A 26,672-nucleotide genomic window follows, 5' to 3' on the forward strand; every position below is an offset into this window, starting at 1 on the left:
CCAGCTCCGATTTCTCGCACCCCGGTCCCAATCCACGGCCACCTGCACTTTGCGTAACGTTGTGCTGGGGGGCGCTCCAGAGAACCCACACCCTCCCGCCCGGCCCAGGTGCGCACCCGGCCGCGCGGGGCTCTAGCAACCTGGCGGCCGACGGGCCCGGGAGCTGCCAGGCGAGCAGAACAGCCGGTGAGTGCGCCTTGATGGGAGCAGAAAGGCCCCTAGGAACCTTGGAGGCCTCGGAGGAACTACCCGCGGAGATCCGCTCCCAGAAAGGTTCCGGGACCACGCGGCGAGGAGCACGTGAACGGCGCAGCTTGGCTATAAAAACCCCGCTCAAGCGCGCGTGGGGAGCAAGCGGAGCGGCAGGACGCTGCCACCTGCGCCAGGAGAGATAGGGATGAAGCGATCGTCCCTCCAGGACGCCAGAGACAATCTGGAGACTTGATGCTTTAAACTCTCCGGGTCTGGCTTGGGGTTGTGTGCGTCGAACTTTGAGGCTGGATTCCCTGTACTTGGGCAGAGACGCACTGACGCCCGAACGTGTGGATTCCCGAAAATTCTCAGGGCTTGTGTGACCTTTAGGAGAGTTGGAGGGGGCGTAGTAGAAATCTCAGGCTAATTGATTTCTTGTCCTCCACCACGGAGGCAGACAGGAGCCCTCGGCTGTCCACAGAAGAGTCCGGGAGGCTCCTGCGCACCCCCGAGGTCCCCGCGCCCAAGCCCCGGCCGTCCTCTAAGCCGCAAGTTATTTCTGCGCCCGAGAGAGGCGGGCTCGGATAAAGTCGGGACGCCTTCTCGTACATAAAGTTTCATCTGCTCTCCTCACTCGTACGGTCCCTGCCGCCTGGCGGCCCCCTCCTCCCACGGCGGGCGCGGGCGGGGAGATGGCCGCCGGCGCTTCCCGGCGCAAACGGGCGCTGCGCGCGTAGCCGCCGCCACACTGACCTCCCGCTCCAGCTGGCTGCTGCTCGGAGCCCTAGCAGCGGGCGAAGGCGGAGGCCCAGAAGGGCAGGAGACCGCCGCGACAGGAGCCCGAGGGTCCGTATGGCTTCTCCTCGCCGGCGGGTGCTGTGCGCCACGGAGCTCGCCAAAGGCGCTTCGGGCTCGGAGCGGCTCTGAGCCGCGCCGCCTGCTGAGATCGACCGCCTGCTGAGCCGTTCCGTGGAGCCGCGGGCAGGAACCCGAGGAGCAGGAGGTGGCGGCGGCGGCAGTGGCTGTTCCTCCCAGAGGGCGATGTGGCCGGCCGGCGCGGGCACCAAGCTGCCCTGTCCCCGAGACTCTGCGCTCCGGCGGGCGGCTTTCTCTGGGAACCTCACGGCCCTGCCCTCTCACCTCGTGCCCGCCGGCCGCAGCGTCCGGGTCTTCATCAGCGCCAACCCTGAAGGTACGTCCCTCGCTCGGGTTTGCCCGTCCGTCCTTCTGTCCGTCAGCGCTGCGGGAGCCGGAGAGTGTGTGTCCGCCCCACAGCCCGGTGCGCCCTGCGCTCCCTTCCTCCAGCTAAAGCCGTGGCCGCCCTGAGCGCGTGGGAATTTAATTTGAATCACTTTTTTTCTCCCCTCGCTGGTCGGTTTTGCCTGCACACTTCTATTAGGACACCCATTCTCCACCCCGGGTTATTCCCCTGGGTCAATCCAAGAAACATCCAAGGCATTAGCCGGCCCTTCTGGAAGCTCCATTCTGCCGCCGCCGCCGCCACCACCTCCTTTCCCCCGCCCTTTTTTTTTTTTTTTTTTTTTTTAAGCGGTTTCTTCTCCGAGATGACCGCAAACACAACAGTAGCTCTCCTCCCCGAGGCGGGTTCCTGAGTGCGGGGCTACCTCCTTGGCCACTTTTTCCAGCTGAGGCGAGGTGAGTTCCTTGAGACTCTCCTCCTGCAGGTGCGATGGTGCCCTTTGCAGAGGCCAAGCAGACTTCTGTGAATCGGAGGTCGAGGGGGACACCCTCTGTGGGTCCCGGAACAGGCTTCGCGGTGGGGCGCGCAGGATGGGCTCATCTCAGTTGGGTCACAGGGCTTGGTCTCCTGTATCTAAAACTTGGCCTACTCAGTCATGTTCCTGCTTAAGGCACCTGGTAGGCACTCCATGAAAACTTGTTGATTTCTTGTTGCATTCACAACCACAGAGGTTGAACGCTGGGCGGTCAAATCCTGGCTCATCACTACCTTCCAGTCCTTAGTCCTCAACGTTAGATTTCATTCCCAGTAATTGGGGGGTTGGGGAAGGTAAGATGTATTTGACTGGGGCAGGATAAAACTGCAGGAATTGCTCTTTTCTAGGAAAAAAAAATGTTTGGCTATGAGTCTGTAGGAGACGGACAGAGGTGAAAGATTTGAGAATTAACGTTTTCTGCACTCTAACAAGCCTTGGGTCGAAAAGAGTCGAGGAGAAAAGTCCACATTCAAACGATCATTGGATATAATTCTCATTTGAAAACCCAAGCTTCTGGTTTCTTGAAAAAGCTTTCGGAGAAGACCAACAAAAGTAACTTTCTAGAAAATTACCGTTTCGGAAAAAATAGCACTAGCAGAAGTCTGAGGTAAAGCTTACATTATGAGAAGGAGTTGGGGAGAGAATCAAAAAGATAACGTGCACTAATTAGTATTAGAAAGACGATATACTCTTGGGGCACGGCACGACTGTCCTCTTATCAGTTTACAGTTCACTTTCAAAGAACTTAAGGAGGCTTTTAGGATGATATGGTACACTCAAAAAATCATTCTATCTCAAAGATGTCGTCTAGGATTTGTACCTATATCTGGATTTAAAGGAAAAAAAATGGAGATATTCAGCCTATTTAAGGCAATCCGCGACTTAAGGGTTGAGGGTTACTTCTTTAAAATATTGCTAGAACATTTTTAAGTGAGAGAATTATGTTAGAAAATGTTTAAATGTTAGACATTTTTAGTTCTGAGCTTTTAAAAAAGTCATGTGAAATGTGTTTCAATCTGCTGATGTGAAGCTAGCTAAATCACTCTTTTTCTTTAAACTTGCGGCTTCTAAAATACAAGAAGAATTCTGCTAATATGTGTAATTTTTTTCTTGCTGTCTAGATTTGCAATTTCTAAGATAAAAACGTTACTGAATTTATACTATCAGCTTAATATTGAGTTAGTACTCAAGGTTAATGTCATTTTTTTAAGCCTGTCCATATGATTCTTCAAATTTCCTAGTTTCTTCAAATAAAAGCTTTAGCACAGATTAACCCTAGGAAAGCAAACAGGAGGGAGGAGCCAGTCATGCCCCTTGGCTACGGTTTGAGCTGGACAGCTTCCACAAGGATCTTAACAAACAAAACAGAAATGTGAAGCTTACCTGGGAAGTTTCAATAGGGGCAGGATCTCAGATTTTATCCAAATTGGAGAGCGGATGGCATATTAAATAAAAAAGACAGATGGGCATTTTTAATGATCTGAACGTGAAGCCTTAAAATCTTAGTAAATGCTCTGTCAGAGGCAGCACTTGACCGTGGGATCTTTATGGATGCAATTTAGAAAGCAAATGCCTGTGTTTTGGTATGATCCAATATTAGATTCTTGGCCAATACTGAAGAGCCTCTCTACTGTCAAATTAAGACAAAGAACATTATCTCATGCTTTCCTTTACAAGCGGAAATCCAATTTATGTTCTAAATAAAAGCTGCTTTGTGTTGAACTCACAGCAATACTCAGAACCCAGCAAGGATTTTGCTTGGAGTATTGTTTTAATAGGTAGTGCTTTGCAAGGCTTGCATGGAATTTCCCCATCGGTAACGAAGATAATAGAATGAAATAGATAATAGAATGAATAGAATTTTTTTTTTTTTTGAGACAGAGTCTCGCTCTTGTCACCCAGGCTGGAGTGCAGTGGCGCAATCTCGGCTCACTGCAACCTCCGCCTCCCGGCTCCAAGCTCTTCTCCTGCCTCAGCCTCCAGAGTAGCTGGGATTACAGGTGCCCACCACTACGCCCAGCTAATTTTTGTACTTTTAGTAGCAACGAGGTTTCATCATGTTAGCCAGGCTGGTCTCAAACTCCTGACCTCAGGTGATCCACCTGCCTCAGCCTCCCAAAGTGCTGGGATTACAGGTGTGAGCCACCGCACCTAACCGTAGAATTTCTTTAGAATGAAAAAATTGCTTTCCCATATATTAGTTCATTCAATATTTTCATTTTGATTTCTATCCTCAAACAACCCTCTGAGGGTAGTGGACCAGGGGTGTTCCATCTATTCTACGGATGAGATTACTGAGGCTGTATCAAATTATACCACTTGCCAGAATTCATATAGCAGAGTGAAAGAGTAGAGCCTATAGGACCCTGACAACACTTGATATTCTCTTGTCCAGCCTAGGCTCTTGACAGATCTCTGTGAAATATCTCACACCACGTGGGCAAGACAATCCAGATAGGGGGAATAAGCGCTGTCCAGCATCTTCTGGCTGTCAGACTTAAAGAGTATGAACAGCTGGCAGGGAACATGGCTATGCTGACCCACTTTGCTCCCACCAAGAGGTAGTCCGAGGCATTCAAGGAAATTTCAAAATGTGCTGGACTCTAATTGACACATTCTTGTCCAGAAGTGTATCTGCCTCTGACTAGTCCCCACCTCATGGAAGATGCTGGAGAAGGACCCATGTGGGGGAGGTGATAGCATTATCCCAGATTTTCTTAAGTGGATGGGCCTTGGACTTCATCTAGTTCCACCTCCCACCCAACATAGAAATTCCATCTGTGACATCTTCATCAATCCTTGGAAGTTTTCTAGTCATTTAGCTACTGTACTTCTGCCAGAACAGCACTTTTAGCTCCTTGGAAAGATGATTTTAAAACCCACATAAAATCCTTTACTGTGATTAGCCTAAATAGCCCATGCATATGGAGATGAAAGGAACCTGCAAGATTCTCTCCCTGTTATTAGAGTGTAAAGGCCCTCCTCTTCTCTGCCTTGATTCTTTATCAATTTATAGGAAGGTACAGTCTTAACACAGAAGGAAGACCAAAATATCACTTTTATTACTGATGAAAACAGTGCAGGTCCACAATCCATTATCTGTGATCATCTGGGCCAGATGTGATTTTGGAATCTCTTTTTTCAGATTTTGAGGAAAAATACTTATATACTCTCTAATATGTGAGTTCTGGGGTAACAACCCATGTCGGATATGAATAGGTGTGTAAGGAAACATGAGTTCACTCTAAGTCAGTGTTATACAGAACTTTCTGTGATGCTGGAAATGTCTATCTGATATGGTAACACTAGCCACATAGGGCTATTGAGCATTTGAAATGTGGCTAGTATGACTAAGAATATGAATTTTTAATTTTATACAATTTTAATGGATTTGAATTTAAATAGACACATGTGGCTATTGTATCAGATAGCAAAGCTCCAAGTGGAGTGACACAGATTTTAAGTAGCTTCATGTCAGTCAAGGTCAGGTTTGGCCATCAAGGACTCAGGTTACTTCAAGTTTTGCTACCAGATGGATCCGGGAAAACCTTTTATTTTCAAGGCTTTGGAGATTTTTGGAATTGCAAGTAAAAGATACAGACTTTTGTTGGAGAATATGGTTTTAACTCTGGGCAAGGGAGTTTCCCAATATTGAACCCAAGAATTAGACAGGCTTTACTCCCAGTCATTGTCAGCAGTGGGCAGAGCACAGACCACTCTCCCTGGCTCGTGGACAGAGCAGATCCCTTTAAACCTTAACACATGGAGGAGTGGAGGAGAATGGCAATTTTACGAGAAAGAAAGCAGAGGCTGGGCTATTGTGGTCAGATTTTCCTTCCAACTGCAGCCATAAGATTAAGATACTTCTCCCCTAAGGAGTAACTGACAGCATCCTACACTAGTGCATTGCCCCCTGCATGCAAAAAGATATCTGAAGTGGAGAAAAATATATTTTAACATTTAATGCATTTTTCTGTCCACTCAGATTTCTGTGCTGGTCATTATTGAGAGTCATGAACTCTTGTCCACAGTGTTGATCAGGTGTTCATACCATTACTACTTGGTTTTCTTTTGTCTGCATGGCTTTGCATCTTCCCAGACTCTTCGTGCCTTTGGGGTCTCCATAGCAAAGTTTGTTCTCCGTTACAGTGGAAGTAACAGCAAGAGACATGCTTTCCCTTTATATGTGTACATGGGTTCATTTGCTACAACTAGTGCTCAATTGTTTGAGCTTGCTTCCCCACACAAAAGGCAGACATATCTGCATTAAGAAATTCACATGAAACCTATCAGTATTCTTCACCATTATTCTTCTTACTTTTCCTACTATCCTGATTATTTCTGTGGCTCCCTTTTTATTGTCTTTATGAGTAGTGGAAAAAATACAGCAAAAAGCATATATGTGTGTGTATACACACACACACACACAGCCATTTTGATACAAGAACATCTTTAAAACCTAAGTTGTCAAGGGGAATATACTGAGTTGCTATATTATGATAAATGCACATAGGACATTTAGAGTAAATGAGTTCTAAAATTTTAGTGGTTGTATCTTCTAAGTCCTGAAGCAGACGTTATTCAAGTGGAGAAATTATTAGATACAGATATTTTTAGCTAGACTTGGGAGCCAGGTTTCCTGCATTTAAATCCTCAATCCACTATTTAATGCTGTGATTTCTTGGGAGCAAGTTGCTTAACTTGTTTTCAGTTTCCCAATTTGTAAAAGAAGTCAATGATATCACCTGTCTCACAGAGTTATTGAGTAGATTACATAAGCTAATAGATGTAGGCACTTAGGACAGTTCTGGGCATGTAGTAAATATTAAATACATGTTTGCTATTTTTGTCATTATTATCTTTATTACATTCTACCATGATCCAGACACTGTGCAGGCATGTTTAAGCAAATATAAATATATCCTGCCCTCAAGGAATGCAGTCTATAGAGGCATATAAATTAGAACTCACTACAGTCATGCATTGCTTAATGACAGGGATATGTTCTGGGAAATGTGTCCGTAGTCAATTTTGTCATTGTATGAACATCGTAGTGTACTCACACCAACCTAGATGATACCGTTTACTATACACGTAGGTCATATGGTAAAGCCTACTGCTCCTAGTCTACAAACCTGTATAGCATGTTATTGTACTGAATACTGAATAGGCAATTGTAACAGAAGGGTAAGTATTTGTGTATCTAGACATACCTAAACATAGTAAAGGTACTGTTGGCTGGATGCAGTGGCTCACGCCTATAATCCCAGAACTTTGGGATACCAAGGTGGGTGGGCGGATCACTTGAGGTCAGGAATTCGAGACCAGCCTGGCCAGCATGGTGAAACCCCGTATCTACTAAAAATACAAAAATTAGCTGAGCATGGTGGTGGGCATCTGTAATCCCAGCTACTTGGGAGGCTGAGGCAGGAGAAATGCTTGAGCCTGGGAGGCAGAGGCAGCAGTGAGCTGAGATCACACCACTGCACTCCAGCCTAGGTGACAGAGACTCCATCTCAATAAATAAACATAATAAAGGTACTGTAAAAATACAGTATTATAATCTTATGGGACCACTGTTATATACGTGGTTTATTCTTAACTGGTATGTCATTATGTGGCACATGACTGTAGTAAAATACAAACTACCCCAGATCTTTCATGGAATTAGGTGCTTCCAAAAATCATTATAGGGGTTGGAGGAGCAAAAGTCAGGGGTACCACTGGGTGTTTAGTTCATATTGTCAAAGCTGCCACCCAGAGGGCAGAAAACTGTAGAAGCCATTGCCAGTATCACAGCTGCCCCTGAGTACTGGGTAGCTGCTCAGCCTCTGCAGAAACACATTTGTTGAAACCTGCATGTTAGCCACTATGACTGCTAGTGAAGGAACTTTGTTCTCCATATCTTATGCAGGTGCATCCCTTTGGTAGAACCAGAATTGCATTTGGACCCTAGCAACAAGCAAGTCTAGGAACTTCAGGCTTTCAGCCCCTACAGTACTAAGGAGATAGATAATGGAGGGAAGAGATAATGAATAATCAACACCAAGAGGTAGTATCTAGCCAGGGGGAAGCAGATGCATTCACTCACTCAAGTAGTAAATATTCACGAAGCAACTACTCTATATGGAGTGCTGTTCTGGTGCTTAGCATACAGAAAAGTGAACAAAACAGACTAGGTCTCTGCTCTTAGGGTATTTACATAAATAATACATATGTGACGAGCACTGTGCTAATGATATGAACGGAGCATTAAAGGAGCACCAAGGAGGGTTATGTAAACCAACTCGAGGTGTGGAGGGGGTCAGAATGAGGGGTTAGTTTGGCTTTCCCGATAATGAATGGAGCCAGGGTATGGAAACTATTCTGCATGATAATCAAATATGAGGCAGAGTGATGATGAGATCTCCACAGGGAATAGAAAGAAATAGTCTTTATCATTCAGCAGAAAGCTTTTATCATTTTGAATAGAAGTGGAACTGATGTCTTGAGGTGATGTTATTGTTTGCCCTTGAAGGTGGCTCATTTAAAATGACATTTGGAAGAAAGGATGACTTGGACTATAAAGGTAAACTATATACATGACTTTGCAGTTTAAAAAAATCAGCTTATAGATCTTTTAAAATTCTTCTGTAAGCAGTGTATATCAGAGCAATGATACCATTTGCTATTTGAAAAGGTGTGTGAAGGTTTCTATTTTATTTCTCTTTCAGTTATCTATTGCTATGTATCTACTCATCCCAAACCTGAGTGGCTTAAAACAACAATGATTTCTTTCTCACAGTTCTGTGGTTGGTATTTTGGGCAAGGCTTGGCTGGGTGGCTCTTCTGTTCCATGGGGTGTTGAATTGAGTTACTCATTCAGCTGCTTTCAGCTAAGCCTAGACTTGGCTGGGCTGGAAGGTCCCAGCAGGCTTCATTTACATGTCTGGCACCCAGTTCTCCTCCATGAGGGTATTCTCTCCGTCTCCAGCTTTTCGCTCATCTTTCAGGAGTCCAGCCCAAGATTCCTTATAGGGGATTGGCTTCCTCAGAGAAAGGAAATGGAAGCTGCCCATCCTCTTAAGGCCTGGGCTTGGAAGTCCCAGAATGTTTATTTTGCTGCATTCTGTCATCAGTGCAAGTTATCAGTCTAGTCTAGATTCAAGGTGGGGAGAATTAGACCCCATTTATTAATGTGAGAAGAGGTATGTGCATACAGGGAAGGGAGGAATTAATAGTAGCTGACTTTAAAAATTACCACAACCCCCCCCTTATGTTTTGCAGTTTCTTTGACCTCCCTTTGTTATAATTAGATTATGTGAGATAACAAGAGCATAATCCAGTGGCATTGCAAGTATGATAGTAAGTCCTCAACAAGTGTTAATAATTATTGTCATCATTACTATGTGTTATTGAAGACTGAGAATAACTCAGTAAATAGCACCCTTCTTCCCCTCTCAAGTTCTAAACTAACTGAAAATCAGTTTCTGATAAAAAGACTAAAGAGTTTGCAGATAGAAGATCAAAATATCACCATTTTTCCTGATAAAGATAATGGAGAATGCCTTCATGCATCCTAATACTAAATAGCAGAATTAGATATTCTTCTAGCCACTCACTGGAGGTGGTAGACCTCCAGAGACCCTCCATCCTGTGGCCTGCTCCAGAAACAAGGAGCCTGGAGGAGAGAATGAAGCCATGCTCCCCGGAACAGGTCAGGTCCCAAGGGATAGAAGTGAGCAGATGGGCAGAGATTGTCTGGTTTCTTCTTCCTGTGCTTTCCAATTCTGGGAAGGTTAAATGAGGTAAAGAGAGTCCAGGAGGTCCTCGTTACATCACAGCCCATTATCTCATATAAAGAAGACAATGAGGTACAAGCTACTAAAGATAATAGCAGGAATGATATACATGTATCTGTACACATGTTTCAGATATTCAGTATCAGAATACATCCGTAAGGTAAGTTCTTAGCACGGCCTTGGAAAAAGTCACATAGTTCTCTATAAATAAGTTGTTTAAAGCCACTAAGTTTTGAAGTAGATTGATATGCAGCAATAGATAATGGGCAAATTAAAAAAGTAAAAACTCACAAGCACTTTTTAAAATGGCAAATGATGATTCTACAGAGTAACAGGAAGTAATTAGCTTTGATAAAGTAAGCCTAAGGTTCTTCTTTTTTTTATCCATCCTTAGCAAACTAACACAGTAACAGAAAACCAAATACCACATGTTCTAACTTATAAGTGGGAGCTAAATGATAAGAACAAGTGGACACATAGAGGGCAACAACACACACTGGGGCGTTTTGGAGGGTGGAGACTGGGAGGAGGAAGAGGATCAGGAAAAATAACTAATGGGTAGTATGCTTCATAGCTGGGTAATGAAATAATCTGTACAACCAACCGCCCATGACACATGTTTACCTGTGTAACAAACCTGCACTTGTATCCTGAACTTAAAAGTTTAAAAAAATCAGGCTGGGCATATCGACATTTGTTGAAATACTAAAAGTTCCATTTTGTTGAGAAATCCCTGGCAATATGTATTTCACTGATACAGTAGGAAAATGTCAAAAAGCAACCACCTTTGAGCTCTAAGCATTGATGAATTCCTATCCAAAACAGCTGCAGAAGATCTGTAATACCAGCATTCAGACATTAAAAATAATCTGTTTATAAACATAAAGCAACTATAATAAACCAGGCAGCTTAAAGTTCCACTCAATTTTTTTTAAGTTTTACTCATAATGGTCATGTTATTTAAATAAATGTAAAACTTGTAGCAGTGGCTTAAAAGCATATGTAGGTACTGAGATATGCAATCAGCATAGAAGGAAATGTGATATTAACTTAAAGACACTCTTGCATCACTTCTTCAAAGCTTTAGCTTCCATTGCAATTTTTGTTGAAACCAAACAGGATTCATTCTGCACATTAAAGTGTGTTGGTTAATGTATAATTAGAAAAAAGAGTAATGTGATAGAAAGTTAATAAAAAAAGATGAAAAACTGCAGCTTGGATGCAATTCAAAGAGAATAATACCGCCCTTCTAATGAAATACTTCCTTGAAATCTCATTTTCAATCCAAAATATTTCAAAGACTGTGAAATGGCACACTCAAAACAAAGAGCAGAGTACAGATGTCAGGTGTCTTATTCCTAGAGTATTACAGAATTTCACTCGGATGAAACCACAAAATTGAAAGCGTATCCTTCATAATATTTAATCTGATCTATTACATACAGTGTCATTCAAAGAGTTTCTTGCCGCAGAATGTCTCCTTCAGGTTTTATTCTTAGCATCAACTGCAGTATTTATTAGATACCCACTGTGCACTAGCAAACACCTAATTGGTTGGTGTGGAAAGTTAGAAAGGGAGTAAAAATGACAGTATGTGCTGCTGTCTTTATTCTTCAGACTCACACATCTAAGAGGCAGGACAAACAACTATAAAAACTACAGACACTGCCGTTGTGAAAGGGATGTTTACATTCAAAGGCTGATTGGAATAATTGGAATCAGCTTGTATCTGATATCCCGGTGTGGCATGAGCTGTTCAAATTTAGCCAAAAGGGAAAGACTGAGAAGGATCAGACCTAAAAATCACCCTTCTACTGTAGAGGGGTGGCCAGTGGGGAACTGCTCCTGCCATATGTAAGAAGAGTGAGTCCAGATCCAAGGGAGGGCACAGCTTTTGAAAGGGAAAGCATCTGATACCAAGGAGCCTGATAGAATCTGAAGGGTTACCCAGTGAGTGAGCAAAGCCTGGGCTGAAATGTGTTTAATTTATCTGAGTGTCAGAAGAGTAGGGTTTATTTAGATAAAAATGGAAGGAGTTTTGGCAGGTACAGAGTCTGAATATCTTGGGCACAAAGTTCCCTTTCTGAAGTGGGGACTTGTGAAGGAGAATAGGGTAGCAGAAAGTGTCTGGCAAAAACAATAGGATCCCAGCCCCTAATCATAAGGGAGGACTGAGGCCCTGGGACAATGTACAAATCTGCTCTTGGGATTAGAACCCAAGGCCAGAACTGCAGCCTGAGTGATATGACCCTGAGTCCCAGAGGGTTGGGACAGAAATAATACTAAACATTTCCTGGTTAAGGTTACTATTGAGCCCAGAGAGTGGGACCAGCCACCACTACAGGTGGCACGAGCTGTGGTTCCCAGTGTGTCAGAGGATGGATGCAGAAGCCAGGAAGGGTTATTCAGTTAGAACAAGGGATTTTGAAAAATATTTGAAAGATGAGAAATACTTAATTGTCATAGTTGGAAAAGAAATGTTCCCAAAAGAATAGGACATATCCTGGAAGTCGGGTAGGTCTAATTTCTGAATCAGTAGCAGTGCTTTTGGAATACATTAGAGAGAAAGCTGTGGGGCCATATTCAGGCTCAGTGGAAAACAGCAGTGATTAGTAATGTCTGCTGTGGAATGAGGGCTGGTCTGTATCCTTATGTGTGCAGTATATATGTGACTGTGGACACTTGGGGTAGAGGAATGGAGCAGTGTAAACAACCAAGAGAAGGCTTTTGTTTTGTTTTATTTGGGCAAAGCAGAGAAGACAAGTCAGAGGAAAATAAGAAAATTTTTCCCAAGAAATAACTGGTGAGAAATTCCCTTGCCCAGATGACAGAACTGGTAAAATCACAGCTTTCTAAAGGGAGAAGAATGTGTTGAAACTGTTAAATAGACTGAAAAATCTACTTACATGAGGTGGAACCTGCATGTGAGTTTGTTGCTAAGCAAAGAGTAGCTTCAGAAGAGATCACACTCGATTGATGATGTTCTAGAAGACTCTAATTAAAATGGAATTCAGAAACTACTGAAGTCACTGTGTGATAAGGAAAGTTAACCACAGTTATCAAATGCTTAAAAAAAGATAATCTGCTACCGACACTGAAAAGAAGACTTGAAAATAACAAATTCCTTTACGAGCCCATTTGTTTTAAAATTCAGAAGTCTAAATCTATTTACAGAAGCAATTTCAGTAACAATAAGAATATGTAGGGAAAAGAAAGATCCAAAGCTCTCTCTCTCCTCTAAGAAGCTACCATTTGGAGGTTTTACCCAAAAAAGGATAAGAGCATTCATAAATTGGGAGATTTCACAATTTAGTGAAATCACTGACATGCTGGAAATTTAGGGTTTTGCAATCTGGCCCTAGAAATTTGGGGCTCTCTTATTAAGAGGTGGGATCTATGACTTCTCCCCTTGAATCTGGGCTCTGATTTGGCCAATAGAATATAGGAGAAGTGTCACTGTACCAGATTTGGGGCCCAGGAACTCAGAGATTGGCCACTTCCACTTTCTGTCTTTTGAAACACTGATTTTTAGAACCTCACTGCCCCATGGACGGACCCTGTGGAAAGGAGGCCACAGCCAGCACCACCTGGCCAACAAGGAGAATGAGCCATCTTGGAGGTAGATCTTCACCCCCGTTGAGCTTCCCCAGCTGACTGTGGCCGTGTGGTGTGGAGACCAGCCTTCTCACCTAAACCTGCCCAAGGTGCAGGTGCAAGGGTTAAAAGGAATGACTGTTGTTTTAAGCCACTGATTTGGGTTTGTTAAGCAGCAATACATAAATTAATAAAAGAAAACAAACATTATAATGTGTCCTAAGAATGAAGAAGTTGAAAGTTAGATTCAGGTTTGAATCCCAAGATTTTCCCAGACTTGGGTAAGACACTTAGTCTTCTTAGGCTCATTTCTCAACTGAAAAATTGGAGCAATAATACCTATCTCACAAGGCAGTGGTGAGAAAGAAATGAAATGCTACACCTAGGCATCTAAAACAATGCCTGAAAGATACTAAGGACTTAAAAATTATAGGTCAGAATTTGTTAAAAGCTCTAGAATATGGAGTTATAACAGTTTTATGGAAATGAGAATTCCTTGAATAACTTCCTTCTTAAAAAAACTATAGCACAAAATGGGTCATTATTCTCAAATCATGCCACCTATATGATCATATATGCTTTTAGCTAGAAGGGATCTGCTGTTTACCAGATTTTTAAAATGATGATTTAATTACATGAATTCAGCCCAAACTATAAAATATTAAGTTAATAAGTTACATCTCTAAATAATAGAGCAGAAACTAGCTGATTTTTCAAAAAGCTACCTACCAAAAAGGACAACTCTTTTGAAACCACAGGTAGCCAACAGAGTTCAATAAAATGACATTCAAATAATAAAAAGTTTGCACTTTCACCATTTAATGTCAGATGTGCTAAATTCTTATAGTAAAAAATTATTTCTTTCACTCAAAGAATTCCTTTAATGTTGCTTTAAACCTGCATAAAAGTTCATATATCATTTTTCTGATCCTGTTAATCTTTTAGACCATAATGAATAGTTTGCTTAAGTTCAGATTTGCATAGTTTTGCTCATAGTTCCAAAGAGCCTGTGGTTCCCACATCTATGTGGGAAATACCACACTGGATAAAAATGAGCAGCCACTATTCTCTAGGAAGGATTTTGGTACAAATCTCTTGCATGATTAAAAGACTATTGAATTCCAAGTAGTTAACTATTGTTGAATGACCCAACCAACTTTCACTGTAATTTGATCATTCTTATTGTGTTCTTGTAATGGTTATTGAAAGCTCACATTATAGTGACTAAAGAGCATTTGTGCTCCTAGAGGTGCAGATGTTTGGAGTTGGAGGTGGTTGCAGGAGATGGGTCTTTTGAGTGAGTCAGTGAACGGGGCTGGGCATAGGTGGATGATGACTTGAATCTAGAAAGTGTTAATCATTTATTTGTTAATTCAAGCTTGCAGATCTCAGAGTAAAATGGAATGAGGGAGAAGGCCCAGGCATCCAGGAGTTTTGAAACAGAAATGAGTTTTGTGATTAAGTTTGGAATTTGAAAAGGGCTAGAAACTGAGGCAGTCCAGCCTCTCCAGGACAGTGAGACAGTCCTGAGTGTCAGCAGGTGGAGGAAGGCAAGGAGCCTGGTTTCCTGAATGTAGCCAGTGTGCTTATCTGAAGAAGAGGAAATATGGGGCTCAGCCAAATGCTTTGGTTCTTTTGCTGAGATTTTAAAAAATATTTGAAACTCATTCTCTGTCCCTTGTGCTTACTGTATAATTGTTTTGTTTTCCCTTACCATTTTTCTTTTGGAAAATTAGTCTTAACTATGTCAAGGGAAAAGATGGATTTCACTTTTGCTGATATCGCAAGTAGGATCAAGGCAGACCCATGCTGTGGAGACTGCTCCAGTGGGTGGGTAAGCACAGGGAGTCCCCTCTTAACACTCCACGGACGTCAAAATGGGTGTGTAAATTTTCTCTCTGCTAGCACCTGCACCTGCAAGGGGGATGGCAGTGCAGATTTCAAGGACATGAGTTTCATTTGATACCAGAGCATGTTAGAATCCTAGCACCATAATCTAGATTATGCACTGCCCAGTGTTTATGAGCTGTGTAACCTGGGGCAGGTTCTAGAACCCTGAGTCTCCGTTTTCTCATCTGTTGAAAAGAAATGCAACTCTATGTTTTATATCTTATGCAGTTATGTGGATTCAATTCTGCTGAAGTAAACATACAGTGAACCCTATATAAAAGCAAAGCATTGCTGTTTGCTTAAAACTTTTCAAATATGTAAGACTTAAACTGCCTTATAAGCCAATATTGTGGTACAGTATAATTAGCATTTAATACACAAAATAGGTGCTCAGTAAATACTTGCTGAATTTTTACATACCTAAGAAACAGTGAAGAGGAGGTCATGGCATGAAGTGTCTTCCTCGTGACCTGAGTCCTGGACATCCCTGCAGGACCTGGGACAGCAGGGCCCACTTTAGGTTACACATCTCATCCCTCTCATGTCCCTGTCCCTGTTGCTGCCAGTAGATGTAACCATCTGTCAATATACCAACCACTTTATGCCTGACGCTACCCTGTGACTTTACCCCAGCTTGACAGGGCCTCACCTAGAGGACAGCAGGATCCCCACGGGGATGGTTATAGAGATGCAGCCCTAGAGTTCCCACCCCTGGAGACCAGAGCTCCCAACCAGCCGCAATCCATGGATGTTGCTCCCCAAGTTCTACCGTAGTGCCAGGAGAAAAGGCAGAGAGTGGGAGGAGAAGGATGTCTTCCTCCCCTCCAGGGAAGGAGCCACTGAGGGAAGAAGAGAGATGAGATTTCCGTGAAACTAGAGAACAGCAGTGAAGTTTTAAATTCCCATGCCTTTCTGGCAGGAGCAATGAGAAATCGAATACTGTTTGTACTATGGTCTGGCTGCATTATGACTTTGGGGACAAGTTAGGAACCTTGCCACTCTCTATAACATTATTTTTATGGGCAGTTTCATTTTGTGTTCCATTTAAATCATGTACCATCAGGCTTGTGTCGCAGCCATTTAGAAGGGAGCAATTGGAGCATTTTCACTAGAGAGCGTTCTTGTTTTCCAATAGTGTCATGTGTGCATGAGGTGTGACGTTCTTGTCCTTGAGATAACATGAGGGGAAGAGGGCATGAAATGGACTGAAACATCTTGGCTTCTACTTCTGGTTTATACAGTAGCTCTGTGACCATGGGCATTCTCTCTGGGACTCTCATTTTTCTCATCTGTAGAATGAGGTGGTTGACAAACAGGTTCTCTGGGGCCTCTTTGAGCTGCAGTATTGCATTATTCCACTTCTCTGAAACTCCCCAACAGTGTTATTTGGGCAGTTTATTTTATGGAGGGAAAATGTGGGCTCTAGCTCTTTCTTCCTAACTTTGTGAGTGCATCTACTCGATTGCCTGAAGAATAGTAAAAATACCACCTGTCCTTCCTGTAACAGAGTTTATCATGATAATGGAGGGGAAAGCAGCTTTGAAACTACAGTGTATTCATACATGTAAACTATTTATTATGTGGATAGTAGAACAAGGAATACAACAAAGTTTGTGAGGAATAGCTCCAGGATTTAGAAATACCTTCCCCACTGTTCCTTATTCAAACTGGAAGGTATGAGTAGGGTAAAATAGGCATAAAAGACATCTTCCTTAGGCCTACAGATGAGACTATTAGATTGATATTTTTAAAAAACATCATTGAGTTTGGGATAAGGCAGACAGAATGTGAACCCTTGGATAGAAGGGATCTGATCTTCATCCTGAATTGTGTAATAGAATCCATTATGTAGCCACATACAACACATGATACAGGGACTTCTGAATAGTAGAGGTTGAAAATTCAGACTGTAGAGTTGGAAGCAGTGGGTTTGAGACCTTGCTGTGTGCCATTTTCTGACTCAGTGACCTTAAACAAGTTACTTAATTTATCCAGTCATCAATTTCCTTATTTCTAAAATTGGAAATATCCTGGGATTCATCTGAGGGTAAAGCTTGTAGAGTGTTTAACACATGCTTGGCACAATGAGCTTTCATTAAACATTAACTAGGACTAATTACCATTATAATTAGTAGCTCCATTTTCTCCTTATCTAGGAGATGCTGAGGACTCAGCTAGTTAAGAAGGACACATCAGGCATGGCTCAACCAGCTGGCGTGCATTAAACCAAGGCTCATCTGCTGGCGGTATCTTTGTTGCCCACGCAATAGAAGAGGGAAGGACATGTAACATGATGATACAGTTAGGAAACATTTATATTCTGTTTATGTTAAACCAGAATGTTTATTTCCAGCTGTCTGTCAAGGTTGACATCTTAGGAGGCCGTATTTATCATAAACATTTTAAAAAGTGTTTTTGAAGAATTACTATTACAAGTAAGTTGCAAGCCATAAAGGTAGGCATTACTTCTTACTTCACAGACACCCATTTTCCATGAAATTCGCAAGAATCATACAAGTATTTACTGAGGGACTTCTACATGCAAGACACTCTTCTAAGCCGTGAAGATGTAGAATTTAACTATGTTAAATAACTATGTTTAAATAATTACATTATCAAATAAACATACACATAGCCCCTACTTTCATGGTGCTCACATTCTGATGGAGGGACCATAATGTAAATATACAAAATCAATTAAAATATTTGTAAAGTTTGAGGAAGGTGGTGATAGCCACTGTGAAGAAAAACAAAGCAAGATAAAGAGAAAGAATAATGGGCAGTTTCTGTCTCCCAGTTAACGGGTGGTCATAAAAGGTCTGTCTGATGAGATATTGTTTGAACAGAGATGGTAACAGTAAAGGGCAGAACCAATCAGATATATGGAGGACAAACATTTCCACCCAAAGAAACATCAAGTGCAAAGGCCCTGTGGCAGAGCATGACTGGGGTGTTCAAGGAAGAGCAAGGTCATTGTACTGGAAAGTAGATGGAGACAAGGGTGATTTTCAAAAAAATGTGATGCCCCTGTGTGGCAGACACCATCCAACCCGAATAAATGCCATCTACAAACATCCAGGAAGCTGTACCTGTGTGTGCCTATGGAGCATCAGCTATGATAAGAAATAAGATCAAGGAACTCGTGGAAGCTGGATCATGTGGAGCCAGCATGTTATCTCATTGTAACTCATAGAAGTCAACTTTACCCACAAAGCATAAGGATTTTCGCTATTCATTTAAGGAGCATATTCACTCATTGATTCAATTCATTTTAGAAAATGATTCTAAGAGAAGATTCCATGGTGGCTGTGTCAATTTACATTCCCACCAACAGTATACAGCTTCTGTTTTCTCCACACCTTCATCAACACTACCTTTTGTCTTTTTGATAATAGCCATCCTAAGAGTTGTGAGGTGATATCTCCTTGTAGTTTTGATTTGCATTTCCGTGATGATTGGCCGGTATTCTTGGGAAAAAAAGTAAGACAGCATTCACTGGGATGTACCTTTTCTAGTAGCTGTGTTAAATCTGATCTGGGTTTCCCTACCCACTCCAGAAATTCAGCAATTCATTCAGTGTTCTGGGAGGATAGTGAAATGTGGAACCTAAGCTGATCTTCCCAACTACCCAGGTACCTCGGAACTAAAATGGAAATGGATGAGAGACATTGTACTGGATCTATAGAGGAGCACGTGGCAAAGTGGTCCAACCCTTGAGAATAAGATTCATAATAAGAGGGAAAGGTTTTCTGTTCATATGTGGCCTGGGAAGACAGAAAATCCTCTCTGAGGTTGCAGAGGGTAGAGTCTAGCTTGGTCTCTGGATGCTAGAACATGATGGCACAGGGTGCTTCTTGATATAGCCCCAGGTGGATTCACTGCCACATCCTCCTACCAAAGCTCCTAGAAAACCTGCTAAAAATTATTTGAGAGGGGAAATGAAGGCAACAACCATTTGGGAGCCCATCATGAAGTTCATGGAGCCGAGATCACCAGTGCTACTGTATCTGTCTCATGGTAGCTATAGTCTCAGCAGAGTCCTAGGTGAATGTCACCTGTGGCATTTTGCAGCCGCTGTGATGTCACTCCCACCAGGGACAACAGGAGCTGCATGGTCCAGCTTTCACAGCTGCTGAGATCCCAGGGTATTTTATATTATTAGAACCTGTAATTGCAGCAGGAAAGTGTAATGGCCCACAAGGAAGACACAAAAGCCTCATTTTCATAGCAGGTACCGAAGATGATCAAGAATCATAGTGACTATTTTTTTATTCATTCCAGGAACATTAATGTATGGCCAGAACTGTCCATCACTTTCCCTTGCTCAGTCTGGCTTGGCAGCTGAGGGAACATGGGTTATACAAGCTTTCAGTATGTCAACAGTAGAGCAAAGATTGCTTGGGTCTTGGCTCTGGATCAGAAAGTGCTAGGTCCAGTATCAGGGCTCTGCCACTTTGTAGCAGGGTGACTTCTTCTTTAACCTCTTTAAGCCTTGGTTTCCTCATCTTTGAAATGGGGCTTATAATAGTGTTAGACTTCTAAGGTTTTATGAGGTCTAGTGAGATGATGTATTGAAGGCATTTAGCACTGTGCCTGGCACATAGCAGATAGATTAATGCTAATTGTTGTTTTGATGATTTAGAGTAGAAGTAGAATTATTTAGTAAAGTGAGCATGTGCCAGAAAGAGAAGAGGGAGGGGAGGAGAAGAATATTCAGTCCTTATAAATTTTAACAGAAATTATTGAAATACAAGAGTTACTGATAGACTAGAACTGGCCCTGAGTTATTTTTTAAAAAAAGAAATGAAATGATTTTTTAGGAATAGAATTTTAGATGGTCATTGGAAGCAGTTGACTATTGCCTTTATTTCAGACCATTTATTCAATGCCTGTGAACAGTGAGATTAAATAATACTTTCTGGGCATCTCTTAAATAAGATGGTAATTAAAGAGAGCACTGGGATAGTATGTGATGCCTGTTAAGATAGAGATTTCTGAGAGGGACAACAAGGTAGTCAGTAGCTGCTCCATTCATTTCAGATTGGACTGACCAACCCATTCAATCAAAGGAGAGTTTTGGACCCAGAATCCTTCAGTCTGTCTATCCAATCCCAATTTGAACAGATAACTGTCAGCTTAATTTAGTGCCTGGCTGAATTCAGATGTAATGGTTTTCTTTTTAATCAGTCCTCTCTGACATAATAGGAAGAAGAATTTGAGTGGCTTTTCTGAAGGTTAAATAACTGGAATAAAACTCATATATCCCTAACATTTCAGAAGAGCTTACTTTCCGTTTGGTGATTTTGGTAATTTCTCTCCTGTAAGTAAAATGATGTTCCTCTACCTCCCTCCTGAAGTTGTTTTGCTTATCTTTTTAATTTTTTCGTAACCAGCTGACCTTTTTCCTAAATAGGTCATTTTGTTTTGCAGCCAGTAAACTCGGTGTTCTGGAGATTTTTTGCCCAAGGAGGTTGAATATATTTATATCTGGATGTGCTCATATGTCCAACAGATATTTCAATCTGTATTTGAAAGCTGTTAAGGCAATAGCGCTATAAAATTCCCTGCTTCATAAAATCAAAGAAAAATAAACGTTCTTAACATATAACCAGACATTTTCAAAAGTTCAAAAGTAAAATGTAAAAATGAGTCTTTATTCTGTAAGAAAATCAGAAGCAAAACAGAATCTAGCCCTTTTTTATTAATGCAGTTATAGTTTATGTAAACATTTAATTTTCCATTTTAGTTGTAAAAAAACTGATTATATAAAGGATATGTGTTTTTAAAATATTTTCACAACATAATACCATTGTCTAATCAAAATGACATGTACAAGATAAAAAGTAAAATGTAGAGTCTGCTTCTGGCATAACTTTTCTTCCATAACATTTACACTATTAGCATATGCTAGAGGGTGTTTACTGCAGAATCTATAGGGTAGAATGAGCCAGGAAACTAATGTCCCAGCCATGTAGTGTGTAAATTGACATAAATTGAAACAATATTAAAATCAGATAAAAAATGTATCTAAAGCTGAACTCCAGCCTGTACTGTGACTTGATTGTAAAAAACTCCCCAAAAAGTGAGGGAGGTGAAAGAAAATAAAGGAATACTTTGTGATATTAATGATAATACTGAATCATTCTTTAAGAAAAAAAGGAACTCAAGATCCAGATATAAAATGATATAGTTCTAATATTTACTGCAGTATATTAGACAAGATTTAATGGATCTAACTGCACAGTCTCTGTGTAAAGACACACAGAAGTATGAGACATGGGATTGACATTCAGGAGCTTACAATATAGTTACTAACATTGACATCTGAAAAGTTAAAAAGCAAATTAATGAACAAAATCATTCGTATTCGTTTTCTATTGCTTCTATAACAAGCTAGCACAAAGTTATTGTCTTGAGTTCTGGAGGTCAGAAGTCCGAATTCAGTTTCACTGGTCTAAAGTCAAAGTATTGACAAGTCTGCATTCTCTCTGGAGGTATTAGAAGAGAACCTGTCTCCTTGCCTTTTGCATCTTCTAGACTCTAGGTGCATTTCTTGGCTAATGGCCCCTTCCTCCATCTTCAGTGCCAGTAGCATGACATCCCTCTCATCTCTCTCTCTCTCTGTGACCTCTGCTTCCACTGCCACATTTCCTTCTCTGATTCTGCTTTTGTGGTTATATTTCCTCCTCTTATGCTGATCCTTATGCCTCCCTCTTATAAGGACCCTTGTGATTATATTGGATCCTCCCAGATAATCCAAAATAGTCTCCCCATTTCAAGATCCTTAGCTCAATCACATCTGCAGTCAGTCCCCTTTGCCATATAAGGTAACATTCACAGCTTCCAGAGATGGGCTGTGCACGTCTTTCAGGGGGCCATTACTTAGCTTACCACATTATTTAGCTTACCTTAAACAAAAAAGAAAAATATTTGCAGGCTAAATTTCAAGATTCTTTAAGAACACTACAGTCTTCCTCTTTAGTTTCATTCCCTACCAGATGTCTAAATTCATTCCTTCTGGCTACCGTCCTGCCCTTTCCCTCCCCTCTGTCTTCGTTGGTGAGTTCTTTTGTAACCTCTTCACTTTTCAGATTCTTATCCATCCTTCAAAGCCAATCTCAAATGCTGTGTTCTCCATTTAATATTTCTGATTTTCCCAAATTAGCCTAGACATTTTGGTTGCAGGTGACAGAAGCCCAACAAACACATTTAAGCAAGATCTGGAGCCACTGTTAACTCAAGTAATTGAATTGTTTAAACACAGAGCAGGGGTGGAATTGGCCTTTGAAACAGCTATGATCAGGAACTTGAACATGATCTGGACTATTTTTACTTCTCCCTGCATACATACCAAGTTCTGTCAGATCAGCTCTTCTAACTTTGGCAGTAGTCGATGTAGCTACAGGTTACTTCAAGCTTACAGTTTTACAACTTTTAGCCAGAAAGAAAGAGACCGTCTCCTTCAGCTAGAGTTTGAAAGAAATTCTGAGAAAAGGACTCTGATTGGCTTGGCTGAGGTCACATGTCCAACCCTTAGACCAATCACTGTGGTGAGATGGTCATGTATTGAAGCTAGAGATAGGAAATGTGGAAAATAATCTTTTAACAGGAAGCAATTATTTACTGTCGCTACCAACTTAGTGTGACTTCTCAAACCCCATTATACTTTGTTTCTATTTTTCTTAATTTATATCATTAATTATACCACCTTTATTTTGTCCTGTTTTTCTTGCTGACATACTGAGTTCTTAAAGCAAGTGATTATGTCTTTCTCATTTTCACCCTACCCCTCCCACTCAGCACCTTATTCTGTGCAATACTCATAGTAAAAGTACAGTAAAAGCGTTGAATTGGGGTGAAAATACTTTAACACAAAAGATATCTCGAGGCAGCTCAAATTTAATTAAAATAGGTGCTAAAAATTCAGAGAAATTAAGTGCACTATGGAGTTTAATGACTTGAGAAAATATTACAGCTTAAATTGGGATTTGAAAGATGAGTCGAATTTACGTAGAAAAAGGACATATAGCAAAGAGAATAGCATATTACAAAACTCATGTGGTCATAAAGGGAAGAAGGAGAAACAGAAAACTAGTCTAGGTACAAATGGTCTTTTGGTGCTGGAACCTCTTCTATGACTGTACGGCTAGAAATAATAAATATTTAATGTTCATGCTAATTAAAAATTATCATTGCAGAATAGCAGTTTTCCATATCTTGCAAAGATTCATTGTCATTTATTCATTTAATTACTTATTGGTGGTTTACTATGATTATTTATGCATATTAAGGCCTGTGACTCATAATAAGATGTTACTGCTTCAAAGAGGGAGGTAGCAAGATGAGAGAAGAGAGTGCTGAGGAGGAATTAGAGGAAAACAGGGCCAGCCCTGATCATAGCAACCCCATCAGAGCCCATGGTTTTTAAGAATTTCTAAGAACCCTAGTACCTACTGCAAAGGGATGCCTACATTTTAAAATGTGCCTCTTTAGCAAATGTAACATTTTTGATAACAAAGCTGTGGACTTTGAATTGAGGACCTCACCCACGGATGCATCTAGTCACAATCTATGTAGATCTACTGAAAGTCATGGGCTGTAAATTTGAAATAATAGAAATCCTTTGACCGGTGTTTTTGAAGTACCTCTTGGTCTTAATGTGTTCTTTAAGACAAAACAAAATGTGAGTACTTACTATATGCCAGGAATTAATATTATTACAACATAATTAAACAATAATTGATACAATTACAACAATTAATAATAAGTGGGCTCTGCCTCCAAGGACTTCATGTCTGTTGATGGGTAAAAAACACAGAAATGGAACATTTAAGAGATATGCGATTATAACTCTGAAAGCCATTTGACCCCAGTGTTATGAAACCATTGTGTTCTGCCTCCAGTACTGACTGATTCCTCATACATTACCCACTTTTCTCATGCTGGTATTACTCTTACCTGCTCCTGTGGCTTGTCTTGCTTCCTATAGCAATCCTCTGTACAAAGAAAATAGATTTGTATTTGGAAGACAATTTTCATGCTTTCTTCTCAGCCCAGAAACATCAAACTACTCTCACCACCTGTGGGATAAAGTCTGAACTCAAGGGCCTGATTTGCCAGAAACCTACCTACAAATTTGGGGTCATCCTACTAGCCCATTGATTTCTTCCTTGTATCCTGTTTTTACACATTCCCCCAAATGAAGCCCGTATTATATTCTCTCTCCTGGAGAGTTATTCTCTTTGTCCACAGCTCATCAAAACCTGTGAACTTTTAAGGTTTTGGTTTAAAATCTACCTCCTACTGGAAGCCATTCTGAATGAACTTCTAGGGAAATTACTGCTTGACTATTAACCTTTAATCATAGATCTTTTACGTTATTCCTTCTCTGTGTCTAATGTCTTTATCTTGTTTCCCAAATTCATTGTTAACTAATAAAGAAAGAACCAGGACTCTGTTGTATTCATCTATGGATTCTGAGCACCATGGACAGTGCCTTGCCAGGAAGCATCTAGTTAATATGCGGTTATCACAGTACCTACTTTGAATGTTGATAAGACAATTATAAATGTAAACTGAAATATAGTACTTTTATGTAGAAAGATCATTCATTGGCATTCATGATGTATTTTGCAATTGCTAAGAGCCTTGAAAAAGCTATTTTGTGATAATTAGAGAAAAAAAGCAGGCTGTTGGCATGAGGAAATCAGTGTTTTAAGAAAATTATTCTGGCAGCTGTATATATAATGAGTTGATAGGGTGGGACTGGAAGCAGGTGGACAAGCTACGAGGCAGATGTATTAAATCAAGCATAAGAGGCAAGTAAGTGGGCCAGGATTCTCCCAAACACTCTGCATAGCCCAGAGGCATCTGAAATTATTTAAATATTGCCAAAGGTTATTTGACAAATGGAAATAAATTCCCAGGCCTTATTTCCAGTAATTGATCAAAGTCCATCTTTAGCCAAGTAAGGTCAGTTAGAGGGAACTTCAGATTTCCCACAGCAGTGATTTTTAAGCCTAGTCCTTGAGGAATCTCTTTGTCATTACGAGATTTATTTTTATTGCTATTGCTTATCTCACTGGTTTTGTAGGACTTAAATATGATAGCCTGTTTTGTTTACATTAAAGAACACATAATCATGCGATGATCACAAATAAGTGTTTTTAAAATAAAAATGGAACATATGGAAAATAACGCCGGTCACCATTTGGCTTGATTCAGGACATCCAGATGCTTGTCTCCTCTCATGCTGCCAAATGGTTGGTTGTACTTTTAATTAGGGAGCAATGCAAAACTGATGTCTAAAATATTAAAGTAAAAAAATGGAAGCTTAGTTTACAGTCTTATAATCTTTTTATGAGATAAGATTTATATACAATGAAATGCATCTTAAGTGTACAACTTGAGTTTTGACAATGTATTCATTTGTGTAACCACACCCTAATAAAGCCAGAGATCTACCCATGTGCTCTTCACCTGTCATTCTCCAACCTATAAAAGCACCACTCCTGATTTCTCTCACCATTGATAGTTGTTTGGTTTAGAACTTCATTGAAATGGAATCATAGGTACCTTTTACATTGGGTCCTGCCACTCAGCATAAGGTTTTGAAGATTTATTGTGGTGTGTATCAGTAGTTCATTCTTATCCATAATTTGTTTGTTTTTATTGGTGAATACTGTGCTGTTCTGTTTTATGAACACACCACACATTGTTTACACGTTATCTTTTTGATGGACATTTAGGTTGTTTCCAGTATTTGCTCTCATGAATTAAGCTGTTATGAACATTTTTAGAGAGTCTCTATATTTTTTCACTTGTTAATTAAATACCTATGAGTGGAATTTCTAGCTCCAAGGGTAGCTAGATGTTTAATTTTATAAACTGTCAATTTCTGAAACTGGTTGTACCATTTTACACTCCCATCAGCAATATATGTGAGATTCAGATATTTTATATTATTTGGTGTTGTTGGTCTTCTAGTGAGTATGAAGTGATGTCTCATTGAGGCTTTAATTTGCTTCTCTCTGAAGAGTACTGAAATTGGGCATCTTTTTGTTCTTATTTGCTGTTTATATATCTTCTTGTGAGGTGTATGTTCAAATCTTTGACTCATTTTTAAAAAATAACCATTCTATATTATAAAATAATAGAAGTTATTCTATACAACTTGAATAAAGTTAACCATGATCATATCAGGAATAGTTATTAGCATAAGTCAAGGTACACCAAATCAAATAGTATATCCAGGCACAGAGGTATTTAAAAATTAATTTTTGAATGAATAACTATATCCTATTTAAAATTCAAACAGTAATAATGTGTTTGCAAAGTGGTGAGGCTATTCTCTATTCGAAAAAAGCATTTATACTGTATTCCCAAAGGATAACAGTTCAGTCTGGTTAGCTTCCCTGTCCAGAGTCAAGTCAATATCTTCTCATATCCGAAGATGGCCTACGACAAGCAGCTAGGGTGC

At 40.7% G+C, this 26,672-nt stretch overlaps 1 protein-coding gene across 3 annotated transcripts in view; it reads left to right on the plus strand.

The window, feature by feature from the left end:
* The first annotated feature begins 603 nt into the window (after nt 1-603).
* NWD2 (NACHT and WD repeat domain containing 2) overlaps nt 604-26,672 on the plus strand; it is a 204,088-nt gene continuing 178,019 nt past the window's right edge. For 2 of the 3 annotated variants that reach the window (XM_034958433.2, XM_034958434.2), the window contains exon 1: nt 1,242-1,848. Coding sequence is in view for 1 of the 3 variants with exons in the window: in XM_003832152.5 (XP_003832200.3) it covers nt 1,234-1,384 (151 nt within the window). In the remaining 2 variants the exon portion in view is untranslated. Of the gene's footprint in view, nt 1,849-26,672 lie in introns of all 3 variants that reach the window. The other variant, XM_003832152.5, reaches the window with a different exon arrangement.

The sequence above is a fragment of the Pan paniscus genome, chromosome 3 (assembly GCF_029289425.2).
Source record: "Pan paniscus chromosome 3, NHGRI_mPanPan1-v2.0_pri, whole genome shotgun sequence".
Classification (NCBI taxonomy): Eukaryota; Metazoa; Chordata; class Mammalia; order Primates; family Hominidae; genus Pan; species Pan paniscus.